The following is a 27,390-nucleotide window of genomic DNA, read 5'->3' as shown; positions in this document are numbered from 1 at the left end:
ACTTGAATCATCAGAAAGTGTTTTAGAAACCTTCCTGCAAACCTTTCTCTTCCCTTTCATAACAAAGGCCCTACTGCCATAAAAACACTGGTAAATATAGCAGCTATTATTCACAAGCTATTGTAAAATAATACAACGTTGGTGTGACATCATGAGACTCTGCAGCCAGATCCTCACCCCCTAACACATATGAGAACAGTTGTTCATTGCAGATGGGGAGAGTGAGTGGTTCCAGATATGATATCACAGCGTGAAATGTACAACGTTGTAAATAGGATTTTCATAGGCACAGATAATGGAGCCCATCTGCTTTCTAAGACACTTTTTGGGAGTTACTTGCTTAAAGGAAAGCCCTGAAGTATTTTAATGCTATTTGATGTAAGAATTCTAACACTGACCATCATTAGGTAGTGTATCTAAAATGTGGAGAAACCTGCTGCAGAGTAAGCATGGCAAACACTTTGCTCCTCTGTGTTTGCTGGAGCTGGGCATCCGTGTGCAGTAGCCACTCTGGCGCCTTGTGGGCCATGGACACAAACCCTGATTTTTCATGCGTGTATGGGGTATTGGCACCTGGCTGATTGACAGCTGTCCCAGACTATTCAAAAAGATTCTGCAGAGGAACATGGGATATCCCCTCATCTGGTTTGTACTGGTGAGGAGAAGCTGGTATGGGAAGTGTTTAACTGGTCAAGCACAGCAACCATCCCTTTTCACTTTTTCCTTTCTCTGCCTGGCAGCTTCCTTGGTGAACAGCGTGTCGCTTTTGATGGCTTATTCTGGGAAATAAGGGGAGAAAAAAAGACCACTGAAAGCTTTCCATCAGTGGGTGCCAGTGCTGGTAGAGGCTGATGACAGTGAGGTAGCTTTCGGATTGTCTAAGCATAAAGCATCCCCAGTGTTGCTCCCAGTGGATGGTCTTTGGTTTTGCGCCTGCCGTGTGGCTAGTGTGCTCGTTAATACTGGTTACATAAGGCATAAAAAAAAAGACATGGCAGCAAGGTATTCAAACAATGCCTAATATAGAATATAAAGTATATGGCAGTAGTTATTTCCAAACTTAAGCAAATAAAAACAATGGAAAACCTTCATAAATCTGCAAGTTCTTCTTCAAGGCAGCAGAACTTTTCACATGTAATCAGTTTTATTTTCCTACCGTCTGAGTTTTTCCCAGAATACATAAAAAAATTATATGCTGCAGTAAATTTTTAAGGAAGCAATTCCTGTGAGACGTTCCTCTGATTGATTAATGCAGAAGTGCAAACAGATGGGATCTGTTCATATAACAAATTGGCCAGTGTTACTTCCAATGCACAAGTGGAGAAAGTTTCAAAGATTCAGCCCATAGCAGAGCCTGTCTGGAGGCAGATACCTAGATGTATTTCCACAGAATTCAAAAGCTGTCAGTTTTAACTGCAGCTGCCTGAATCACAATTCTCAGGACCCTCTTGGGATGGGAATGGCACTGTTGTGTAGCCTGTTAGTCCTTGGATGTCTCTCTCTTTCTCTTGGATGCACCTAAGCACAAACAGCAAAGCTGGTTGGTTTACTTTGGAGGAGCGATTTGGATTTGTGGCAGGTGACTTGAGCTTTGAGTTGGCAGATAGCACAGCAGAAACAGATAGACCATGGAGTTTCAAATGTAGTTAAGACAGTTTGACTTTATATGTGTTTAAACAGAATTTAATCCTGTGGACTTTAGACATTTGTTTTTGGAAAACCCGTTTGATTCTTCTCTGGAAATGTTCTGTATCATAGAGTTGCTGCTACTGTCTATATGCAGGAACAGCCTAAGCAGCTCTAAGCTTCGTACTTGCAGCCCTGTGAGCTCAGCCAGTCAACTGTTCCTCTTTCCTCCCACCCTCCAAAATAAACAAACCCAACATCTTACTTTTCAAAAACAGAGGAAAACAAATTGTCTCTATTAATGTTTTGTAAATGAAGTTGGTGGATGCTCAGCAGACAATGTGTGAAGGGAACAGGGGGGCTTGGATCTTCAGTTCACTCAGCAGCAGCAGCAACTAATGATTCAACATCTCTTTGATGACAGACTGGAGTAGATCAGCATAAGCCTATCATGAAACTGCCTTTTGGCTTGAAATTGCTTGGATGCTAAGTTGTCAAGCCCTGAAATGTATAATGGAAATTTAGATGTATCTCTCATGTTTCACAGTAGATATATTACCCACAGCTCTCTAATTTAACTGATGTTATATAAAATTAATAAGATTCAGGCATAATCTTTCTCCTTCTCTCTCTCTGTCTCTTTTTTTTTTTTTTAAGGGACCCTTGAGAATAAATCCTAAGAAGTACCACGAAGCCTTCATTCCATCTCCAGTAAGTGTAATTTTATAATGCCTTAAAGTTCATAAGTAAAGGTGCATTAAGGTAGGAGTTATGCTGTGCACAAAAGGTCGCTCAGAGGTGAATAAGTTGGAATAAATGAACATGATCTGAATTTTCTCTGAAGTCAAATACTCCCAAACAAACCTTTCTTTTTCATGCCTCAAAGAACTACTTATTTAGCTTGTGCTGAAGTTGGGGATACTGCTGGGGTCCCGCTGAAGCCAGCTGAAGTCAGGCTTGAGGACCACCAGATAGCGTAATCAGAAACCCTTGGTTCATGGCTGTGGGGGTTTCATAGATTTTCCACTGATTTAAGTTAATCTTCCCTAAACAAATATGCTCTCCATTTTCAATCTGCTGCATGAGCTAATTCAAACAGTCATTCCAGGAATAATATGCGTGATTCCTTTTCATCTGCCCGCTTCTGCGAAAGCTGTGTCTTGGTCGGCTTGGGATGGAGGTTGGTCACATGGAACTGGCCTGCACCCCCTTCTCACTTCTTTTTGCCCCTTAATTTGACAGGAAAGAAGGGGTCTCGCAATTTCAGGGACTTCCAGTAGAGAAAGTGACCTCAGAGCACACATAGCCAAGGCTTTTTATCTGGAACTGACTTAGTCAAAATGTCACTGTCAGTGAGAGTGAGTTTCACATTGAAATGTTATGTTGGTGTGGGGGAGAGAAGGCAGAGAAACACTGTTGTTGTCCAGGCTTCTGAAAGTGCTATTGTTTTGAGGCTTGGATTGAAGGCCTTGAAATTTGTTGTGTTGTCAGTTCATATTGATTTGGCAAGATGTGTTGGAGTCCACTTTGTTAGAAAAGTCTGGCATTGCAGGGGTGAAGGAGGATCAGGAGTGTACAAAATAGATTAAATGGAGGAAGAAGTACAGGGCAGCTCTGTGATGCACCAGTAGAGCAGCAGTCTGTGTAAGTGAAAGGAACTGTGATCCTTCCTTCACAGGTGTCCCTGTAGGTGTGGTAAGTGTAAGATGCTATTCTTTGACATTATGAAATGTAAAGTGAGAAATAGAGCTACACACATGAGTTTAATTGAATGTGAAGCTTTACTGCTTTACCACCACTGTCCAGCTGGTGCCTTGCGCAGTCAATGCTTGCTGTTCTGCATGCAGTAGCACAAATATTAAGGAGGGTTAGCAGAGATTGTTACCTCAGCTATCTTTCTACTTTTCTGCTCTATCTGGAGTTGAATACCAGAATCAGCCTTGGCCCTGATGATAACAAGCTGAATCAACACTCGGATGAAGGTGACTGTAGCTGCAGTGAGCACAGTTCTCACTGTAAGACAGATGCTTTAGAAAGCCTGTGTTTTGTTTGCTATAATGGAAGGCTTGCAGCATTTATGTTCTGCAGGACTTCCCATCATTGTGAGATGCTGCAAATGTTGCAGCTGGGAAAAATCACCCTTTCTCTCCTGCTGTTGGCTAGGGCACTGTATCCTTTTTTTTCCTTCAGCACTGACTTGGCTGTGGCTTCATGAAGTTCAAATGCAACAGCTGTACACCTTATAATGTTAGAAATCCTGGGGTGTTTCTTGCTGCAAATGTGCTGTCTGCTTGTCTCATGGTTGGATGAAATGTTGAGGGGAAGGCCTAGATTCCTTCTCTTTAAAGGTACTTGGAGAACAGACCTGAGCATTGAAATCTCTGCCTTGCATCTTATGTCCTTGCTGCACATGGTGTAGTTTGAAATGAGAGCATTGTCAGAGTGAAGAGTAATGCTGCTGAGCACGAGTGGTGGGTGACTGTAGCTCTTCTGTGCTGGAGATCTCTTGTCAGAGTGGGATAAAGAGCACTGCTGGTGGCCATGAAGCAGTGAAAACTCTGTTTTTCCTGGATGTGGTTGCACAAGTCTTGAAGCCATTGTGGCCAGTATGGGATATGCACTCCAGAGGCAGCTGAGATTTTGCAAGTGGTTGTCTTCTCTTGTCATCTGGTGCCATTTTAATTGCATTAGTAATCTAAAGTGCCAGCTGTTCAGAGTAGGACACGCTGAAGGAAAAAGTGGGATGCACAAGTGTTCTTGGAAGTGCATAAGTTCACCCACAAATCATGAGCCTGGAGCTCAAGATACAGAAATGTTTCTTTTTGGAGGCAAAACCGAAACCGATGGCAATTTTCTAATTACAGCTTCATTGCAGGCATTGAGATTAACTGCTCTAAAATAGGTGCACATACACATACTGAAGTGTTCATGTGTATGTTGTTTGGGATGAGAGTGGCTGCAAATCAAGACAGGACTGTTGCAGAATATGGAGATGCAGCTTTAACTTGGTGGTGTGAGACATCAGGCACCTTTACTGGAGCGGAGAGGGTCTGCCTCGTGTTTTCTGGGACACAGGAGAGAAGGGGGCAGGGAAAAAGAAGGTATAGAGCAGACAATTTGTCACAAATGCCAGCCTGTGTCCTGCAGTGCAGAGCAGCTACAGGTACAGCCACAAAGAAAGCATTTTCCTTAGATGTGACTTTGAACTTTTCCATTTGTGTTTGTGGTGGATTTAAGTAAAGAGTTGGGGCAGAAGGGAGAGGGTAGGGAGGAATGGGGAATAAGCCCATGTGTAAAAAATCAGGCTTTTTGAAAAGAACAGTTTCTAATTTGAATTATGTTGGTCCAAGAGGCTTTGCAATTTTTCTGCATCTTGTCATGGGAGGCAGCTTTCACACAGCTGTTGAGCTGCTGCTGCTTTTCTTTCTAAGAGTAATTTGGTCTCTTGGAGGCCAGCCTTAGTTTCACACCATGGCAGGGTTCTGCCCTTTTATTGTTTCGGTATCTAAGCAGAGTAAGATATTTGTCTGCTATTAGGGCTTCATGTTTTCAGGTTATAAAAAGCTTTTCTTGGAGACTGAGCACACTGGTAGATCTGATTGGATTTATTCAAGCATATGAGACTCGGAGCATGTATGTGAGAAGCAAATAAAATTGTAATGAAGATTTTAATTCTTGTGAGGCTTTTTTTACTGAAAGACACTGAAGTACTAACCTAAACCAACTCATCCTCTTTTGTGCCTCAAAACGATGCAAAGATAGCTCTCCCTAGGAAAAAATGTTTGCTTCTGATGTCTATATTAAATGATCATATTGTTTGATGTGTTGATGGCATTACAAACAGGCATGTGGAATTTTTCATGTACTGAATTTTGGGGAAACAGAAATGCTCTTGCAGCAAGAGCACTCCCAATAGGTAGCCAGAAAAATGAGAAACCTTTGAGATCTTCAGGAAACTTATTTATTCAGCCCATCAAGAGAATCTTCTAAACTATATCTAGGTCTGGGGTGAATAATCATGATGTGTATAATTAGTAGAGGCTCTTGAGCAAGGATGTTAACCCAGGCTTTTGAGAGGAGGTGTCCCAACATGTCTGTTACAGTAAAAGGTTTTTTTGGCTTGCAGTTGGCATCAATAGTCATTGTTTTTTCCCAAATATCTTCTAACATTAGTTGGACCAAATGCAGAACATATGATGTTTATACACTTAAATAGAGACTGCTTCCCCAGCCTCTCTCCAGGCCACCTTCACAGACTGACCTACTGATCCCAGAGCTGCAAGTCCCTGCTTTGCCATCTCAACAGGAAGAGCAGAAGGCAGCTGCCTGCGGGCAGACCCTGTCGTGTAAACACGCTCTGAACAATAGCTTTGAGTGCTTGAGTTGGGAACTTAATGTGTGAAGAACTGTGACTGCAGAAAACTCTACCCATTCCCAAGAGTAACTGAGCAGAGCTTGCAGACAATACATCTTGAGGGCTCGGCTCTGTCTTGAATAAATAGTGAAGCTACTGTGCGGGCACACACATACAAAGGAGCTTGTTTGCTGAAAGCTTTTGCATGTTGAAGGGCATATGGTGAATCCTTCTCATTATTGAGCACAGCTACAGGATGTTTGTCTCACCAGGGCATGTGTCTTTTTTCATGACAGTGTTTTAAACCTCATAACAACTGTAATTTATATCAATATGGCATTTTTTTTTCTCCTCTTTGACTAGGATGGGACTCGTGATATCTTTATCGATGGAGTGGTTGCTCGCAACAGAGCCCTGAACGGTGACATCGTGGTAGTGAGACTGCTTCCCAAGGAGCAATGGAAGGTCAGTTCAGTATCTTTTTCTGTGATTTAACGTAGAGCTTATTTGGGGTTTTCTTCCCTAAAGTTAGGCCCTGAGACAAAAAGTAGAGAAATTCCTACAAATCTGATTAGCTAAATTGACACGCTGCTGTGGATGTAAGCACTTTATCCATTACAATGTTTGGAAGAAGCAACACCTTAGCTGTTGAAACATCACTCTTTGCATGGAATGGCCTTCTTTGTCACTGCCTGGAGAAGTTTGACAGCAAGGCTGGTTCAAAGCAGGGTTGTCAGAGGGGATATGATATCTGTTATTTAGCTGTCTTCACGCTGCAACTGTGGATAGTTCTGTGTAGGTGTTTGCAGTTGCTCTAGTATTTGACAAGTGGGGTTCAGAAAGCTTTAATAATGATTAACTCTCTCTAATTTGTGGGTCCTCAATCAATGAAAAGCTTATCTTGTCACAGCTCCAGATTGTGTGGTGAGACCCTTCTTTCCATGAATGAAGAACCACACGTTTGGAGCAATACAAACGTGGCACAGTCTGGGTTTTGATATTCATGCCTGAGAATTTCACAAAGATTACTTTCTCTTGGGGTTGGTTTTTCATGAGGTTTTTTTGTTTGGTTGTTTTTGTTTTGGGTTTGGTTTTTTTTTTTTCATTGATCAAACTCAAGGTCTTTTCAAACATCTGAATAATTTTATCCTGTGGTGACAGGTTGGACTTGATGATCTTTGAGGTCTCTTCCAACCTTGGTGATTCTGTGATCTTGTTTGCAATTTTATCTCTTAGTGCTGCTATGCAAGGGAAGTTCTTCCTCCTTTTCTCTGGTTGCTGAGAGATGTAAGCTGGAGTTAGGAATTTTAACTTTGATTTTCACATGTAACCATGCCAGAAATGCCACAAATTGTTTTCCAAATGTGGTTTTTGAACTCTTTTGAGAACTGAATATCTATTCTGTATCTTTTTGAACAAAAGTAATAGTGGGGGTGATTCCAGCAGGGTTGGAACTAGTCTGAAGTGCTTTGGTCTGGTGCTTTTTACTCATTCTAGCTATCTTCTCTGCCTGTCTTCAGACATCTGCTGAACCTTCTACCTTCTCTGTTATTATGTCATAGTAATGGAAATGATTGTTTGAAACATACTGGAGTGCATTTCTTCAAGTATCCATAAAATGAGTAGATGACCTAAGTATTTATTGACACATGTAAATATGAAACTACCCTTATGCATAAGAGGGGTCTAAGATATTACAGGTATGCAAGTACAGGGAAGAAAACAGATTTTGAAGGTCAATGCAAAATTTCTTTGGTAACTGTTCAAGAGTCCAAATTAGAGTTCACTAAAACTGATGAATGTGCTGCCCAGGGAGGTGGTGGAATCACCATCCCTGGAGGTGTTCAAGAGGGGATTGGATGTGGCACTTGGTGCCATGGTTTAGTCATGAGGTCTGTGGTGACAGGTTGGACTTGATGATCTTTGAGGTCTGTTCCAACCTTGGTGATTCTGTGATGATTACTGTATGTTTGGATCACCAAATCCATATCTTTAAACTACCTTTTACATTAGACCATTTTATATAGTTGAAAAAGTGGAGTAGTTTGGGTACTTAGATCCTTTGCCAGGACCTGCCAGCACAAGGCCTTCTTCGTAGACTTGATAGAAGTTGCCTGAGCTGGAAGCTGTGTCTGCAGTTTTCCATTTCTGTCTGGCTCTACACAAAGATAATGCCTCTCTCCTCGTACCTACCTCTGTTCAATAGTAATGCTCTTTTATGAATACAAGAGGAAGTATTCTGGTTATTCTATCTGTCCTGGGAACATGCTGCAATAAATAGAACTGGTGGAGAAGTGTCTGACCACAAGGAAGACAATTCAGAAGGCTGCAGTGTTTTGTAGTATGATTATGATTCTATAATTCTTCCGTGGTGAGTTGAACCTTGCCAAATGAAGTAGCTGGAACACGCCAGTCATACTTTTGAGCCACACAGGTGCTGCCCTATGTAGTCTCATTTTTTGTTTCTTGCCATCAGCAACTTAATCAGTGATGACATCCCTTTTCCCCTGCTCCCTGAAGCTCTTGCTCTGGGCTCGTGTTTGTATTAGTTCTTTGGGAAAGCTGCCACTAAGTTGCACTGAATGATACTTCATCCTGCCAAGTAATTCCTACTGATTAATGATAAACTGTCGCAACCTATTTTAGGTTTTTCCATTTGTCTAGTCTCATGCTGCTGCAAAGCTGCCACATTAGGTGTCTTGAGGGTTTTCTCCTTCCCGCTGGGCCTCTGGAGCAAGCTGAACAGCTTCAATTATTTGCTTGAAAAATGTAATTCAGCTCTATGTTATAGCTGAGGCTCTCAGAGGAAACTTTGCAGGGTCTATACATACTGGTTTGTTAGGACTGAGATGTGCATGCTGATCATCTTTATGGTTCACTGTTCCCAACCCATAAGTCTGTAGATTTTTCACTCGTAAGCCTGTGTCTTGCACAAGGTGTGGTTGCTGTTACAGCAGCCTGGTATGTACCTTATGAGTTTTCAAGCACCCTGGGTGGCCTCTGGCTGCTGTAGGGAAAGATCTTCCCATTGTCAATGCAGGCTAGTCCTGCCATGGACCTCTTTGTGCAGTGTAGTGCTGCATCCCAGTAATGTCAGGACTTAGCTGAAACCTTGGTTCAATTTGTGTGTGTAAATGGGAGGAAGAAGGAAAAACCCATGACAGGTAAAAGTGAATTTTGGGGAGGGAAATCGGTGTGCTCGCTTGAAGAGAAAGTTAAGCTGCCTTGTACCCAGGCTTTGTGGGTTAAGTGCCTGTGAGAGGAAAAACACCACTGGAGAGCAGCTTCTCCCAGAAGACCTATTATGTAAGGGTGAGCCTGTAAGGTGAATACCTTACACACAGGTATGAATGCCACAGTGAAATGTAAGGGGATGGTGAAATACTCTAGATGCACCACAGTACTTTATGTAATACTTTCTGGAGAAGGACAGCAATATTTTCATTCTCCAGCCCTCTACTTCCTGGCTCAGTGGTGGGAAATTTATCAGGCTTGAATTTCTCAACATCATGTCCTTCCCAGCATGTGCATCAAATGCTTGGATGAGCTACCATGGTCCTCCCTGAGATTATTTTGTCTGGTCTTAAAGCTCTGTTTGTTCATACATCCTCTGGGAGAGCTGCTTGCTGTTCAGTGATGATCAGTTTGTTAGTTCATATTTCTGTGCTTACTATTAGCTCTGACCAAGAGCCAACAATTTTGGTGTGGCACCAGCGGCTGGAGGGAGAGACATTTCGTCCCCGAAATTTGTTATCTTGCGCTCCTGAAGAAGGTGGCCGTCAGCTTCCTGCCAGGGTTGAGCAGCCTGCGTTGTGGTGACCACATTTGGAGGCTGTATTTCCCAAGTTCCTCTCCTGTCCTCTTGTGTTACATCTTGGGAATATTGAGGTGCTATGGTAACTTTCAAATATTTAGCTTTTGCAGAGTAAGGTATTTGACTTAGGCTGTTTTTCCAGGTACTTAACCTACTCTTAGCAAATGAAGTCAGAGCAATTGCACTTAGCTGGACCGTCCCCTTCTTATTTCAAGTTGTAGGGCTTCCCTGAATCTGTGCCTTTATCTTCTGTAAGAACATGATGATATAAGATAGCCATTGACAGAGGATTTCTCTCAGTCCTTCTCAGTTCTTCTGATGAAGAAGAAAAACGGTGCTTTATTTCTTGACTGATTTTTTCACTGCTTTAACTTCCACCCATGGGTTCTTATTATATTTTATGGAGTTGTGCTTACATCAGTTTCAGGAGTTTCAATTACACGGTGGCATAATTAATGGAAGGCAAAAGAATGTTGATGTGATGATTACAGCAATATTTCTCAGGCTCATCAAGGAGGGAAGCAGAGTGCCAGTGTAAAAGATAAACCTAACCCATCTTTCCTCACAGCCTCTTTTTGCTCTTTTACCGTCTGCTTAATTGCCAGACAGAATTTGTTTAATTTCAGATATCTGTTTTGGTTTTTCTTGCAAGATGTAATTTCTTTGATGGAAGGAAATAGCATAATAAGTCATTTGATATCACTTGGGGCTTGGATTCCTGGCCCAATCTCTGGTGCTTTTAGAGCAGTAGTTTATAACATGGAATGTTTTTCATGACAACCGTCTCACGCATTGCATGCTATGGCTGAAATTTTAGAGTCCTGGTCTGAAAATAGTACCCAGACGAGGACTTAGTGCTGCTCAGAACTGCTGAAAGGATTATTGGGGTCCAACTCCTTATTGCATCCTACAGTATGCAGGAGGGATCTCCAGTTCTGCATCTGCTTGCAGCACTGGTGTGTTAAAAGAATAGCAGTATATACTGTGGATGTACATGAAATGATGCACATAAAATGACTGATTAACCTGTCAGGTTCTTGAAATCAATGCCTGTGAGTAGTATTTTTGTTGTTTCATGAATCATTTCCTCCTCAGCTTAAAATGCTCCTTTGCACTATTTTCAGTGCTTTTGATCTCATCAGAAGGTCTCCAAGGCTGGAGGTAGAACCGTTCCTTTGTGTATGGTGTGTACTGCGGGATAAGACGACAATGGGTCCAGCATTTTAGTCATGAAGTGTCTGAAAGAGATAGTAGTGCTTTATAGCTCATGAAGGCATGTTCTGCTCAACACTTTGGTGTCAGATACAATAGAGTGCAGCAGGAGATCTTAGAACTGCCTCTTCTGGAGCTGTACGTCAGAGATAAATATTTAAACACTTTGAGTACAGAAGACATAAACTACAATTCACTTTCCCCAGCTGCGACTGGTATTGGCATAACTACAAATAAAAGCAGAGAAGGAACAATTGTGATTCAAGCAGACATCCCAAATATCAGCATTTATAGTTTGCACAGAGCTACATATCCTGGCAAGTCACTGCTTCCAACTGTTGGTGAAAGTCTGTGAACCACTAGTTGTCCAGAGGGGATGCTAGCTTTGGATTTGCCCTAGTGAATAATGATTTATTTCAACCACATTCTTCTGAGAGTCGATTTCTCCTTAAAATCTCCCAGCTAATGAAAGGATAACAGTATCTCAGGAGGAGATGAGGTTCTTAGAGGGTTATCACAGCAATGCTGTTTGAGTCAAACGATCAAGAATGTTGTTTGGAAACATTACATTCACAATAATACTAATGAAAAAAAAAAAAAGGGGTTCTGGAGAAGTCATTATTGAAATAGTAAAGTGTTCTGGCACGCTGAAAGCCTTCAAGTGTAATTCATGATATCCAGGAGTAAAGTGGGAAGCCTAAGAAGCCAGCCAGGAAGATGTCCAGAAAAGCAGAGCTCTAGCAACTCTGAATAGTTGATGGATGCTGTAGGAAGGAAGGTTTGTTTTCAAATTTGTTTTGCTATAGAGTTCACAGTGAGGGCTGCAGGTTGGTGTTTGCATGCGTGTGTGTGCACTCCCCACCTCATCTCGGAAAATGCCCAGACCGCAAATTGGTGGAACGTGGAGAAGCTTCACTACGTGCTTACTTTCTGATTGTGCCCTTCTTTAGATGGCCACATGTTTTTCCACACTGCTGGGCCTGATGGACTTTCACTGTGAGCTGGCATGGCTCTTCCCAGGCCTTGCTTTGCTCCAAACTGGCTGGGTATGGAATAGCAATGCAGTAGATTGATAGTAAAAAAAGCTGAGAGATGCTCACTGAAGCATTAAATTTGCTGCTCTTGCAGATGTTGCTTTCATATTTTGTTAATCAAATAGCACTTGAAGTGAATCAACTGAGTTTTGATAGCAAGATCTGGCATGCTTTTTGTAGTACGTAATGATAAAATGGTTATAATGATCTGGGTCGTGTGAGATTGCTGTGACCCAGTGCTGTGTTCAGCCCTTGCCTCTCTGGGTTGTGTAAAGCAAGGAGGCAAAAATACCAGCTTTCTGCAACCTCACCTTCCTGAGAAGAACCTTTCCTGTCAATACCTGCCTCTGTCTCTCTGATCAGAAAGCCAAAACCAGGTTCCCAATAATAAACTCACAAGAAAGGTGCAGAATTTTTTAATAAGGTAATTCCCTTTGTCTTTCTCCTTCTGTGTTGGGCAAGAGTGATATTAGAAGGCAAATTGTTTAGTTATGTAAGAAGACAAGCTTCTTTTTACTCTGCATCCTGTCCTACCAGCACAGAATTACATTGCAGATGTGGTTTGGGTGCACAGATGCAGAGTAAGATAAAAACATTACCCACAGGTGAACAGTCAGGAATTAAATAATCATTTGTCTCACACATGGTCTGTTGTTACATCCCCGATGGAGTAATGGCACTTAGGCCCCTTGTGATGGGGTTGACTTCAGGCTGTGTGACATACCACTAAATTTCAGTGCATGTTCCTGGAAAAGCTGTGTTTTGGATGGAAGGAAGTGCTCATGGGGGCATTTGATCTTACTTTAGAATAGCAGTCAAGCCCAGCCAACATTTAATACCTGATCTCTATTCCTGCTCTTTATTCTTTGTCACATGAATATAATCTAGTACAGCAAATTGTTTCCTTAAAGAACTAACTTTTCTTCAAGTGATTGTTTTAAACTCTATTCTTCCAAGTCTTCTGTAAATACTCACACATCACAGTAGATTATTCTTAATCCAATCTCTTACATAACCACTATCATTTTTGACTTTTCTTAGTCCTTGGTTCCTGTGGAATTAGCATTTCTTAGAACCGTTTGCTCTTTGCCAGGTTGGAGACTTATTTGATGATATTGCATGAGTGTTTGGAGCCTGCACCTTCTAAGAGAGAGGCAGGATACCTGTTGTGATGGAATTGAATTTTGGAATGTCATGCACACTAAACTCACTTAACTTTTTGGTAAACTGCTCTCTTGAGAGACTGTCCAGATTTGCAATGATCTGGGCTTGTTTCAGATCTACATAATCAGGCATAAGCTTCAATAATGTGTACTGATGATAAGGGTCTCATCTGGCCTAAAATTTGTGCAGTGACTGTTGCACCCTATTTTTAATTTTTTTGTTGGAGATTGTGCCCCTGGAGAAAGGAAGAGCAACTGTGACTCCAAAAAGCTGTTAATCTTTAAAGTCCCTAGGTGAAGTGATTTTGGACCCTATCCTACGTTCTGAAGAAAAGGAAAAGTGCTCTGTATCTGTTTGCATGTTTGTTCTTGCTATCGGTTGGCAGAGCAACAACAATTGGCTGCAGGATTTACATGTGGTTAAAGCTACTAAGGCTGGCTCACTAACTCTTTTCCCTTATTTCCTTAACTCATGTTTATTTTGCTTAGAGCTGTAAATCAGAAGGATGAGGAATCTAGAATAGAGGTGATTTATGTAAATGAAGAATTGCAGCAGCTGGAGGAGTGACAAGGATTTTTCTGCAACAGCTTCTTTGGGACAAGATGAGGGATCTCATTTATAACCACATGACAGAGACAAGGAGGATGTTTGTCATCAGAGATGGGGTGCCTTAAATTTGTTGTTGGCAAAAGTAATTTGTTACTATCTAAGATAAAGGTGTGGGAAGTCTAATAGTCAGGGTTTGAATCAGCGTGCTGCTTGCTTCAAAGGGCTGGGATGGTTGTGCCTTCTCCCAAACGCTGTTCCCAGGTCTTTGTCTGGATATAAGGCAAAGTGTATCCAGGCTGAGGAGATCTCCTGACCTCCCATGCCCACCTGTCCTAGCTTTGTGGCATTATTTGCTGTGAGCAGGTTTGCTTCTCCTCACATTTCTGAAGCTAATATCCTAACTGCTAAGCACGTCACGAGAACTGGGAATGAGGCTAATCTTGGTGCACCCCTGTGCAGTGTAAGGTGGCCAACGATTTGTATGCGTCAACAGCAGTTTGCGTACAAGTGCTAACATAGGAAGTTTTATTTGCTTGCTGCTTGGTATTATCTTTCACCCACTTAACATACAAATCAATGCCTTCCAACCTGTAGCTGTGGCAGCATCTTTCTGCAACATCTTGAAGAACTGCAAGTGATGCTTTCAGCCAGTTTTCTTAAGAGGTGCCACTCAAAACACTGAAAGATAAATTACAATTCCTCCTGATTATCTCTTCCCACAAATTCCTCACTGCTTCAGTAGCTGTGTACTTGACATAATTTCTCAGCATGTGCTCACTGATAAGACAGCTGCTGAGGGTTTTTGAAGGTCCCAGATTCTGTCTGCACTCTCCAGTTTTTGTCTCAGCCTTAAATACCTGGAGGCTTTTTACAAAGCGTTGATAATGACGCTAAGGAGGTCCTGCTGGACAGAGTGCTGATCCACTAACTTGGCCAAAAAAGGCAGTCACACTTGTGTATTTCCTTGCTTTCTCCCTGCTGCTATTCATTTATTTTTCTTTCCTATGTTCTGTCATGTCAGGCAATAACTGTTTCATGACAGTAGGTCTGTCTGTGTCTCTGAGGAGGTTTTTTTAGGTTTCCAGTGTGCTAATGATTCATTCATCTTCAGCTGTATCACCTCCTGGGGTTGAAGCATTTCTTTGTTTTTAGCTCTGTCTAAATTATTTTAAAACAGAGAGCGGTGCCAAAGGACATACTTCTAATTGAGCAGCTTTGGAAGTGTGAAAATGAGGAATTTGGCATGATCTAATTAGCACTTGTGTATTTTGTTTGCAAAAAGTGACTGGTGAAGAATTCCCCAGACCTCATTCTCTGTTCTGTCTGAAAAAATAATAATCCCACATAAAGGTGCATATCTTGCTTAGTTCTTGTTGGTGCTTGGAAGTCCTGACTGTAATGCATTTGCTAATTAGCTGGCTGCCAGGACATCCTTCTGTTCTTGTTCTCCTTGCTTTTTTGCTTGTTTGTTGGAATAAGTGTTGGCTACTTTCATCTGTAAGCTCTAAAGGAATTGGCATCTATTTTCCTGTGGTCACTTTAAATCCCTACCTGGTATCTTGTTTGCCAGGTTGGTGCTGTGTGGGGAGAGTCTGAAGGAGCTGTGTCAAGCAGCAGGAGGGTTTCAGCAGCTTTTCTTCTTGACTATTCAGGGAGGTAAGGTGAGGCAGAAACTTCTTGTAAGTACAGTGGCCAGGTAACCAACCTTTGGGCCCTACTTGATCTATTTTTTTTTCTGATGAAGTGCCTTTCCTCCAGGAGTGTGTCACCCCTTTGGAGCTCACACTGCCTGATTTTTTATTTTTTGTTTATTTTTCTGTGGGTCAGGTCTGCAGCTGTGGCCTCTTGTGATACCCACAACTGCTGGGATTAGTTTTGGACGTGTAGCTTTTCTCCCTTAAGTACAAGGATGGAGCCTGTGCAGTGATGAGCATTGTTGCTAAAGGGTCCTATCCACAATAAATCTGGGCAGAGCCCAGCTATGGCTGATGATGCTGCCGGACCCCTGCACAGCCCAACTGCCTTGAGAACAACTCTCTGCCTGTTTCAACAGTCTCTTTGTCACCAAGTACTGTGCCCTGGCCTTTAGGCTCACTCTCTTGGCAAAGCAGCTCTGCAGCTGGGGGGCTTTGCAAATGCCTTTCCGTTCAGCCATTGTCTCACAATTGTTCCTTGAATGTATAATTGGTTTGCTGGTGTAACAGAGGCAGTGTATGGCCTCCCTGCTAATTTATTTCAGTATCTCTATTACAGCAGTATCCAAAGGGAGCATCCCAGCCATCCTTTCTGGTGACTGCACCCGACTGTATCACCCACCTGGGAGCAGAGTTGCTGCCTCTTGTACCAAAGAGCTGCTGCCCCTGGGTGAGAATAAATGGCTCAGTTTCCTCTAGTTTATTTATCTAGTAAGGCAGGGGTTCTAATGCCACGGTGGGTGCTGTGCTGGCAAGGCATCTGGTGGTTGAGCTCACCTCTTTGGGTCTGTGTTGTACCATGTAGATATACCCAAGGTTAATGGATGGCCATTAGTTTAATTAGTTCAGTAGCTATGCTTCATGCATAGTCCAAGCAGTGTTTTGACAGCACAGCATTACTTTATCTGCCCTTCCTGGGCTTTACCTCGTATTCCTGAATCTTTCTCAGAAACTGTTTATTCTTTTTTCTTCTCTGCACAATTGTGAAACTGTGGATGTGATGTGTTTATCAGAAACTTAATTTACCTCTTTATGTAAGGCTTTATCACTGATGCACGGTGACGTTTCCTGGCAGGATGTGCATTGTTAAAACTCGTTTGGAGGGGAAAGAAAAAGCGCACAGAAGCGGATGACTCCCCTCTTGTAAGGTTCAAAAGTTTGTGAAGGAAAAAAAAGGAAAATGTCCTTCATGGTACCTGACATCATTTTAGTCTCGCTATCCTACTTTCCCATGAGGTGACTCCTATCAGTGGCAAAGATATAACGGAGCCCGCAGACTAGGTGTGGTGGCAGCCGTCACTGTCAAGTAGAGGAAAGGCTGGGAGGGGAAGGCTGGCCTTGTCAGGGCAGTGTCTCCATCTATCCAGTAATTTCCTATGAGCTGACTGAGACCTCGGGCAGACCTTTTGCAAAGTAAACCACTACCACATGTCAAAATTTATTCCCCCCCCCCTTTTTTTTTTTCTATTGTCTTTGTCACTGAAGTAGTCAGTGGTCACTTACTCAGCTGTCTGCCCTCCTGCGCCAGCAAAGTCACTCCAGCGAGTTAACAACGTTGAGGGCTTTGTTTTTTGGTGATGAGTGGCACATCACTGCAGCAGCCAAATTCAGTGACATGGGAATGATCCTGGGGCCTGAGGCTTTTCTTTGAGCAATTAGTTGCTATGATTGTAAATAAACTGTTAGACTGTGCTTCAGAGTTCCAGTTCCCAAGAACTGATTTCTGTCAAGTGCTTTGTTGAAAGAAAGGCAAAAATAATGACAAAAACCAAACCAAAACAAAACTGCAGTTAAGCTAATCTCTTCTAACAATGTATAATGTGTTCTGAGGACTGGTGCTTGAGGGAAGGGTGTTGTACAAGATGACAGACAACAAAATATAAATAACTCTTTATGCAGGGCTTTTGTGGTATTAGGAAATAGAGCTCCCCACACTGGCATGTCACCCTGTCTGATTAAACGCTGTGGTTTTGCCAGCTAAGGATCGATTACTGGTAGAAAGTGCTAAGTATTTGCAAATACTCTTCCTTTGGATGTTTCACATCCGGATCCCTTTGTCTTTGTTGACTTGCCTCAACACCTCATGTGCTCAGCACACTGGGTGTGCTCCCTTCCTCATGGCCCGAATGTCATGCCCTGCACTGTGCTGCAACCTTGAGTGAGGCGCTAGGCCAGGATGAGAGCAAACACTTGCCTGCAATGAGCAGCTCTGTGCCCTTGTGTCTGTTAAAGAATATCTCTTCCCCTTTGCAGATGTGAGGAGGTGGATAGCATGGTTTCATAGTTTCATTCAGGGTTGGAAGGGACCACAAGGATCATCTAGTTCCAACCCCCCTGCCATGGGCAGGGACACCCCACACTAGATCAGGCTGGACAGAGCCTCATCCAGCCTGCTCTTAAACACCCCCAGGGACGGGGCCTCAACCACCTCCCTGGACAACGCATTCCAGGGTCTCACCACTCTCATGGTGAAGAACCTCCTCCTCACATCTAGCCTGAATCTCCCCACCTCCAGCTTCATTCCATTCCCCCTAGTCCTATCACTACCTGAGATCCTGAGAAGTCCTTCCCCAGCCTTCCTGTAGGCCCCCTTCAGCTACTGGAAGGCCACAATTAGGTCACCTCGGAGCCTTCTCTTCTGCAGACTGAACAGCCCCAACTCCTTCAGTCTGTCCTCATAGGAGAGGTGCTCCAGCCCTCTGATCATCCTTGTGGCCCTTCTCTGGACACATTCCAGCACCTCCACATCCCTCTTGTAATAGGGGCTCCAGAACTGGACACAGTACTCCAGGTGGGGTCTCACCAGGGCTGGTTCCTGTGTCCTGGCTAAGAAGAAACCCAAGGAAATGCTCTTCATTTAAACTGTGTTGACCATGTTTAGTGTAAAGTGTTTTTCCAGCTGAGTCCATGGCTGGATGTGCTGTATGTCATAGGATTATGATATTAAGAAAGTGGTGGAAACCATCAGTGTTGAATTTTACAATTGCCACAGGGGCTGCTGCATTAGTTGCTGCACTTTTAAAAGCTTTTCAAGTCTCCTTATTTTCCAGGGTTAGTCAGATCAGCATTGAATAAATATCTTCCTGTCTGTGTGGCGTCCCCTCAGCTCAGAAATGAAAAATGACATGAGCTTCCCACATCTTACCCAAGATGTACCAAAGGAAGCTTGCTTTATTTCTTTACTAGGTATGCATAAAGTTTTCTTCCCAATAAAGTACTCCCCCTCCCAGCATTAATTATATTTGATACGTGGTTGTGAAAAAAACTCTACCCAAACCCTGTCAGATTTCTCCAGCACCATCTTCCTGATGCTCTCACTGTAGGGGAGTAAATGCAGAATAAATGAGTGAGTTGAGACTAGAGAATCCTGAGTTGAGACTAGAGAATCCCACTTGATGTGTCTTTGATAAATGAAAGTGAATACAGACTGACAGAGATGACTTTAAAACCTGAGGAAGGGGTTTTTTTTTAACCTGAAGGTTTTAAATCTTTCCTTAGTACACTACAGGATATTTATGCTCCTGTAAACACCGTGCTGTGGCAAGCTTAGAGAATTGAGTGCAGGCCTACAGTAAAACTTGTTTTGGGCAGAAAACTGACTTCAGAGATTTGTTTTGAAGTCAGTGTTTTATGGACAGAATTTGGTAAGTCTCTTCAGTGATTCTTCTCAAATTACAGTAAACTGCTGTGTGTTGCAATGATTTCATTTCAGGTTATTGTACCTGTGGAAGGACTTGTTTGAAGCATTTTCTTTTGGGTTGAGGCTTTGCAGCTGATGACTCCTCAATGAGAACTTGACATGTGTTTACACTTAGCTGTGGGGGGGAAGGAAAGGACAGGACCAGAATCTTTGGGATGATCTTAAACATTTAGGGGTTGCTTTGGAAAAGCCTAGTGCTCACTGGAAGAGTATACCTTCAGAATCCCATAAATCAGGCAAGTGCACGTGACAGTTTTGATATGATAGGTGAGCTTGTTAGGCCAGCGATGAGGAGCAATTTAAATTCCCAAGGAATGTATAGTTACATGAAGTGTACCTTGTAAGGTGCACTGAGCTAAAATATGCTGAAGTAAATTCTAAAAGGTCTGTGTTTTATTGTTAAAAAAACCAAACAACAAAAAAAGAGACACAGACTACTTTTTGTATGGGGGACCACAGCATGCTTGTTTCACTGTATATCTGTTGTAGAATCCATATGTTTTATATGGCGTGCTGTGGAATATTTATAGAGGTGAGAACAGTGTCTATAGTGAGCCCGGTTTGTGTACTGATTTACCTGGACCCTTGATTTGAAGGCACCATAACAAGTTTCTGGTTTTGGTAAGTTCTCAATGCTTTTAGAGCTTGCCGAATCTGACTCATTGTTCTGTATTGTTGGCAGTTTTGAAGCTATTAAATGTTGTAAGTTGCATCTTCCAGTTACATTCTTAGTTTTCTTCCGTGTCATTTGAAGTGCAATTTGGTGAGAGCAGCTCATAAAGTCATGATGAGAGGATAAACTTAAGAGGCATACAATTCAATGATGTGATAAGTCAAACTGGTTTTCCTCCAGTTTTTGAAGTTGTGGTGTTTTGTTTCTTACTTTCCTTTTTTGTTTTTTTAAAGTAGCCTAAGAGTTTGATAAATTAGAGGTGCATGAACTGTGCTGGGCAAAGAATGCAATATGCTGTTAAGAAATTGTGAAAACCATTCAAATTGCAGAGCTTGGGTAAAACGTTTTAATTGTACTCACAGGACCGTACATAATGTAGTAAAATAACTTCTGGGAGGTTTTTAGCAACTTTACAACGTGGTCAAATTAGAAAGAAAATTATTAGTTAAGAATTGAATAACTTGCTTAGTTTTATTATGGTGGAGTCCCATTAAGATTTTACAAGGAAGCAGGTTTGATCATGTACTTGGTTTGAAGTCAAGTTTGCACTGCGGATAGACTTTGTTCTCCAGAAGCCTTTCTCACTGGGTTTGAATGTGCTTCCTAGAAGAAGGATGCTTTTGGTGGAGGTGACTGGCCGTGACTGCTCAGGGCTGGCAGCGCAGGTGTGTTGTTACGGAGTGGAACGGGTCCCTCCCTGAAGCTGGAAGACATGGTGTGAACTGGTAGGTTATCGATAACCTTTTGTGTGTTTAACAAGACAAATCCTTCCGCTTCATTGTTTCACTCTGGAAAAAATGCTTATCACCGGATACTTTGGGACTTGTATCCCTGTTAATTTGTTTTGGATCAGGGACTGTAAAAGCCATTTAATCATCTGCCTCACACAGCAGAAACTTAACTTCAGAAAAGGACGGTGAAGGGGTGTTGGGTTTTCTGGGGATGCTGATGCTGCTGAGGAGCATGCGTGTGCAGGGTATAGACCTAATAATTTCAGTTACTCCCGTGCCTAATGTGCAACCTGCTGGTGTTGTGTGACTTCTCCTAATGCTGTTTAACTGGGGAGCTGGGGTTTATAGAGTACTGAAAGTACGGAAAGACTGAGGGAGCTGGGATTGCTCAGCCTGGAGAAGAGCAGACTCGGGGTGACCTTATCACTCTCTACAACTACCTGAAGGGAGGTTGTAAACGGGCGGATTATGGTCTCTTCTCCCAGGCAGCTAGTACCAGAACAAGAGGACACAGTCTCAGGCTGCGCCAGGGGAGGCTCAGGTTGGATGTGAGGAAGAAGTTCTATACAGAAAGAGTGATTGCCCATTGGAATGGGCTGCCCAGGGAGGTGGTGGAGTCGCCGTCATTGGAGGTGTTCAGGAGGAGACTTGATGGGGTGCTTGGTGCCATGGGTTAGTTGTTTAGGTGGGTTGGATTGGTTGATGGGTTGGACATGATGATCTTGAAGGTCTCTTCCAACCTGGTTTGGTTTATTCTAATACTTGCTTCAGTAGTCTGTGGGTGAGAGCAGGTAGACTGAGGAGGTGAGTGTGTGTCCATGCTGCCAATACTTCACATGGCCAATCTCTACCCTGATGTTACCTCCTTCAATAACTTTCTCTCTACACAGTCTCCATCCCCCAGTGCCAGGGCCCAGCATAGCCAAGCTGTGAAGGTGGAAGTGGTGAATTTGGGTCCCAAATGAAGAAGTGGGGTTTGAATTTGGATCCCCAGCAGCTCAAAACCCAAACTGTTGTGTAGTGTTCTTTTCTCCGATGATGGTGTTATGGCGTAGGCAGAGCACGGTACGTGGTAAACCAGCAAATTAGCCTGAGGCGTGAACAGACATTTCAAAACAAGGGAGATAATTTAAGAAGGTATTAAGTAAAAAGGAAGTGAAGGACTTACTGTTGTACTTGAGAGAGCATTAACTTGCTTTTCACATATCCTCAGCCCTTGAGACAAGTAGATGCTTTTGGTATTAATAGTCTTTGATGTGGTAGCTGTCATCTACAGGTAGAATGGGAGCAGGGAAATGGGAAGTTTGCCATGTGAAAGCCAACAAATACCTGGTTTTGCTGGTGGGAAATCAAATGGAAAGGGTTTCCTAAAGCTGTGGGCTGCCTGGGTAGTATCTGAAAACTTGCCTGTCTTCCTTTTCTGTTTTATCAGCTTCAAATGAATAGTGAGTCATTGTTAGCTGCATGGTGTGTTTCATTATTGGAGACCTGTCAGAAGAGTTGATTAATAATCCAGAGTATTTGGTTTCAGTGTGATAAAACTAATCATAACAAAGTACTTCAGTGCCTAACTTGAAGCTGTGAAGAAAATCCTGTTATCTTAAAAGTGTGTGTGTGTATATGAAAGGGCTAACATTTTCTTTTTTTAACAAGATAAACATAAACTTTTTTGTTGAGTTGCAGAGCAGCAGTACTGTTTCCAGAGGCTGCTTTCCAAACTTCCCTGTGATGAAGTGGAGCTGACATGTAGTGCTGTCACTTGTGAGGTTTCAAGAATATACTCTCAAGACTTTGCTTCTCTTAAGTTACATGAGAGAAGTTGCTATGAAAACAGCTTATTTAAATGATCCAGTTAAATTATTGTAATGAACACAAATTTACTTTCTGCCTTCTTTTGGGGTGTAAATTTACCCTTTTTCTTTTGTCAGGTTGCTTAAACAATTCATCACTGACACACTGACTGTATTACAGTAATATATATACACACACACATATACATGCAGTATATATATAATATATATAAATACATGCAGTGTATATGTATATAAATAATATATACATGCACATACATACAGTATACTATATGTCTGTATCTATCTACAAAGTTTACCTTTGTAGGTACTCTTCAAGTAAGGTAAGGTAAGGAAAATTTTCCAGGTAAGGAAAATTGTTAAATGTTGTCCCATACTTACTTACTTACTTTTACCCAGAGGGAAAGGTTGAACAAGTTAAGATTGCTTTGAGTGGAGCAGATCTGCTTTGAAATTACTGGGCTTGTTTAATAAGCATATTGCAAGCGCAGTGTAGCTGCTTGTCTCAGAGTCTCAATAACCATGCATGATGTACTTCAAGGGAGAGATAGTTCCTTTCTGGTAAACAGGACTAGCAATCTGTAATTGTTAGTGGTGAATGTTTACAGGTAGCACAGTCCAGACTTAGCATTTCAGCTGGCAACTTTGTAAAGGTTTGATTTGATTTCCTTGTTCTCTAATTTCCAGTGCTGAAGTGAGAGTTCTTGTTGGATGACTAACACATTTCAACGCCGCTTAAGGCGCTTTTGGAGACCCAGTGTTCTTCATATATCAAATGTTTTATTAATGACATAAGCAGGTGTCAAGGCTAGTTCACAGTCACATGCTTTTGAGCCATGCTTCTGAATTTTGCCATTCTTGGATTCGTTTTGCAAGCCTGTTGAATGGGGTTAACACTTGATGCCGTGATGCTTCCCCATGTGCCCTGTTAGCACCTCAGCTTTGTACCTCTCTAACACAACTGGGCACATAATTTTTCTTGTATTTCTACTTTGCATTATGGTATTTACTGTGTGTCTATTAAGAAAATTGGAAGTGTGTTCAGAATCTCAAGAGGAATTTATTGCTACAGCTGGACACTGATTCTTTCTGCTTGAGGTGTAACTCTTCCAGGCAATGCCACAGGTTTTGCATCGCTGCTTTTGCATAGCCTGCAAGATTCAGTTTGTTACAGTGTGCAGCCATCCACTTCTTACTGGAATACAAGGCAGAGGGAAGAACTCATGGCAGGAAGGCAACAAAGCTGGTGAGGGGTTTGGAGCACAAGCCCTATGAGGAGAGGCTGAGGGAGCTGGGGTTGCTTAGCCTGGAGAAGAGGAGGCTCAGGAGGGACCTTATTGCTGTCTACAACTACCTTAAGGGAGGTTGTAGCCAGTTGGGGGCTGGTCTCTTTTCCCAGGCAACCAGCACCAGAACAAGAGGACACAGTCTCAAGCTGTGCCTGGGGAGGTTTAGGCTGGATGTTAGGAAGAAGTTCTTCATAGAGAGTGATTGCCCATTGGAATGGGCTGCCCAGGGTGGCTGTGGAGTCGCCATCACTGGAGGTGTTTAGGAGGAGACTTGATGGGGTGCTTGGTGCCATGGTTTAGTTAATTAGATAGTGTTGGATGATAGGTTGGACATGATGATCTTGAAGGTCTCTTCCAACCTGGTCTGGTCTTATTCTTATTCTTATTCTTATTCTTATTCTTATTCTTATTCTTATTCTTATTCTTATTCTTATTCTTATTCTTATTCTTATTCTTATTCTTATTCTTATTCTTATTCTTATTCTTATTCTTATTCTTCTTTTCTTCTATTCTACTCTATGGCAGAGCTTTAGCCTGTCAGCAGGGAATAGCTGGCTTACATGTGACTGTTTGAGTGGGCTGTAGTGGTGGGCTTCATCACACTGGACCAGCAGGTAGAACTGACAAAACCTGAAGATAAATAAGCAGTTGAATAATTTCTGGCAATGGCCAAGCTATTAGGATTTGGAAGCACAATTCAAAGATGTGCCAAGTTAGCCTGTGATGACCACTACAAGAAGCTTGCCCAGGAGAAAGGAGTTCTTAAGTAATTCAAGACTTTCCAAAAAGTCTTGCACAATCAGAGTGTAATGACAAAGGTGATGGCTTTTTGCTGCCATCATCGGTGTTTAAATCCCCAGTTTTGGTGGTTTTTTTTGTTTGCACCTGTTTTAGCTGATCTCATAAATGGCCATTTTTACAGAACAAACATGGAATGTGGTTGAGAGACCAACTTTTCCTTTAGGATGGGATGTGAGCTGTGCCTGTGATGATGGACACTGTCACTATTTCCATTATAAATTTCTGGACTTTTTTGTTGTTGTTTGTTTCAAAGGAGCTTAAAACTCAGTTGTAAAAATTTGCTCCTGGCAGAAAACATGTATACAAAATCTCAGCTCGAAGAAGACTTCTTTTTTTAATGAATTTGAGAGAGGGAAGGAATACTTGGACTGCATTGTAAGCCGAGGTTACAAAGGAGAAGCGCAGGCCGAAATCTCTTGGTAGTGGCGCTCGGCTGGTAGAGCAGTAGTACAACGAAATCTCCCAACTCTTAGACTCTTGCTTTACATTACATTTTAATCTGAGTTATAACAACTGAGCTCAACTTTTGATTGATTCTGTGGAAAAGCCCTTTTGATAGAACAGCATTGGTTGCCAGGCAGGAAAAACAGACCAGAGAGCACCTAGCATCAAGAAGCAGGGAACTCTGGTAGCCAGTCCTTCCCTATGCTCATTGCAGAGAGGCGTTGTACATTGCTGATGGCAAAGGAGAGCTGCACCCTCTTTATGGTAATGATAAACCTTATTCTGAAGCAAAGAAGTGAAAATATACCATTGCTATGTACCACATTTTTCAGTGCTGCAGGAGATGCTTTGAGACCACGTTTAATCAATGTATGTTTTCAGTGGATTAAATAAACCTGAATATTGACGTCATAAAAATAAGCCGGGGAGCCTGGTGGAAGATGCTGATGTTTTTTACTCCTCCTATAAACACTGCTTCAAAATTTAATGAAACAGACCATGTTGCTAAAGGTAAATGCAAGCAAACTGAGCTATAGACTTCTTGCTTGAGGTGCTGCTCTTTAATAGGACTCGTCACTGAGTAATGTGAGCAGTTCCAGATGACGCAAATGCCAGCAGTCGTTTCCCTGCCACCATTTCAAGAGGAAGCCTGGTGGTACTGATTGTTTTCACTAGAAGGAGAGAAAACACTGCAGCAGTAGAAGTCCTCAGCCAAATGCTGAGCATCACTCATCTGTCTCAAGAAGCATCTTGACTACACTTTGGGCCCCTAGTTTGCTTCCATTAAGATGGGCTGCTTTCAGAGGCAATCTGTGCCTTGTTCTCATCTGCTCCCTCATGTTAATGCATTTTGTCTTTGATGTCCTAGAAGTTCTGCTGAGCATTAGCAACCTTGTGTATGTTTTGGTGCTGCCCTCAGCAAGTTGTGTTCCTGGTTCTGACAGGGGCAGCTGAGCACAGCTAGAGAACAGCCCTGGAAAGGGTACATTTTGACAGAGATAGTGTGCAAATCCTGTGTTTTCACATTTTCTTGCCTTCCAACAGGAAAGGACAGGAATACCAGTTCTGTGGAGACAGACCAGTTACCATGTTCTTGTGGCTTTCCTTCTAATATGTCTTCTGTTGTGGCAGGTTTGTGGATCACTTTTAGAAAGAGATTAGTTCCTTGGTACTGTTGCTGCTCTGTTGATGAAGCTATATAACAACAAAAAGTCACAGCAGAAAAGGTAGTTATGGAGAGCGCCTCAGGGAAGTAGTTTTGCTGTTGGAGGTTAGTTCAGTGAGGAAGTTTTCATTAAAACTTTGTTATTATAATAGACAATTACCTAAACATTTCAAAATCAGGTAATTTGGTTCCAGACTTTTAAGTTATTGACCAATGTATAACCTAATTTTGGATAGGCATGGATAGCCAAATTGTAAAAGATTCTTATTGGTAAGTGTCTGAAACCTATGGAGAGGTAGCTGTTATGTGGTTATAACTGTGGAGGTCATTCATGATTTTGCTGTTCTAATGATGTGCTACCACCTGAGCCACGTGGTCCCCCCGATATTCCCAGCTGTGATACAACTGAATGATGTCTCAGGTCATCTTTAAATAGGAATTGAGTAATTGTTCTGATTAGTGATAGTGCTTCCTGTGTAGAAGTAAGAGCTGGTTTTCTCCCAAAGACAAAGAAAGAATAACTGAATGCATCCAGTTGGAATATACCTCGAAGATCATCCAGTCCAACCCTGAGCCCAGCACTGAAGGGTCAGCACTAATCCATGTTTCTAAGCACCAGGTCCAGACATTGCTTTAACAGCTCCAGGGATGGTGACTCCACCACTGTTCTTGGTAGACCATTCCAATGTTTGAGAACCCTCTCAGTGAAGAAATATTTCCTAATATCCAGCCTAAACCTCTCCTGGCACAGCTTGAAACCATGTCCTGTTGCTTGACTCAAGGAGAAGAGGCTGTCCCCTCCTTGCTCCAACCTCCCTTCAGGTATCTGTAGTGTGTGATGAGGTCTCCTCTTAGCCAGACTGAACAACCCCAGCTCCCTCAATGTTCCTCATAGGTCATGTGTTCCACGCCCTTCATGAGCATCATCGCCTTCTCTGGATGTGTTCCAGCACCTCAGTGTCCTTCCTGTAGTGAGAGGCTCAGAACTGAACACAATACTTGAAGTATGGCCTCATCAGTCCTTTGGTTTTGGAACTTTGGGATGTTTGTTTCTATCCTGTCCTGATTTCAACCAGCAGCTGTAAATAAACTAATGCTGCCCCTGGATTATGTGAAAGTCAGATTTACAGTTGTGAAACCCTGAGCATGGTCTGTGTGGTTGACCCTTAGGCCCTGGGTGGGAAGAGGAGAAAGCCTTCCATTTGTAGAAGGCTAACTGATATGTTAGGGTTCCTGATAAGCCTCCCAAGAGTTAAATAATACTTTGAACCTAGGTGAAGTATTTGGAAACATTAATGTTCATGTCTGCATATAAACCAAATATCCCCA

The 27,390-nt window shown here is 42.4% G+C and overlaps 1 protein-coding gene across 1 annotated transcript in view; it reads left to right on the top strand.

Moving 5' to 3' along the window:
* The window catches only part of DIS3L2 (DIS3 like 3'-5' exoribonuclease 2), a 208,364-nt gene that overhangs the window by 24,916 nt on the left and 156,058 nt on the right, over positions 1 to 27,390 (top strand). Inside the window, exons 5-6 of the mRNA XM_068163904.1 lie at positions 2,284 to 2,337; positions 6,344 to 6,445. Coding sequence (XP_068020005.1) covers positions 2,284 to 2,337; positions 6,344 to 6,445 — 156 coding nt within the window. The remainder of the gene's footprint in view (positions 1 to 2,283; positions 2,338 to 6,343; positions 6,446 to 27,390) is intronic.

The sequence above is a fragment of the Melanerpes formicivorus genome, unplaced genomic scaffold, assembly GCF_026170545.1.
Source record: "Melanerpes formicivorus ecotype bairdi unplaced genomic scaffold, bMelFor1.0.p_v2 SCAF_76, whole genome shotgun sequence".
Classification (NCBI taxonomy): domain Eukaryota; kingdom Metazoa; phylum Chordata; class Aves; order Piciformes; family Picidae; genus Melanerpes; species Melanerpes formicivorus.
The sequence above is the reverse complement of the archived record's forward strand: the minus strand, read 5'-3'. Positions and strand labels throughout refer to the sequence as shown.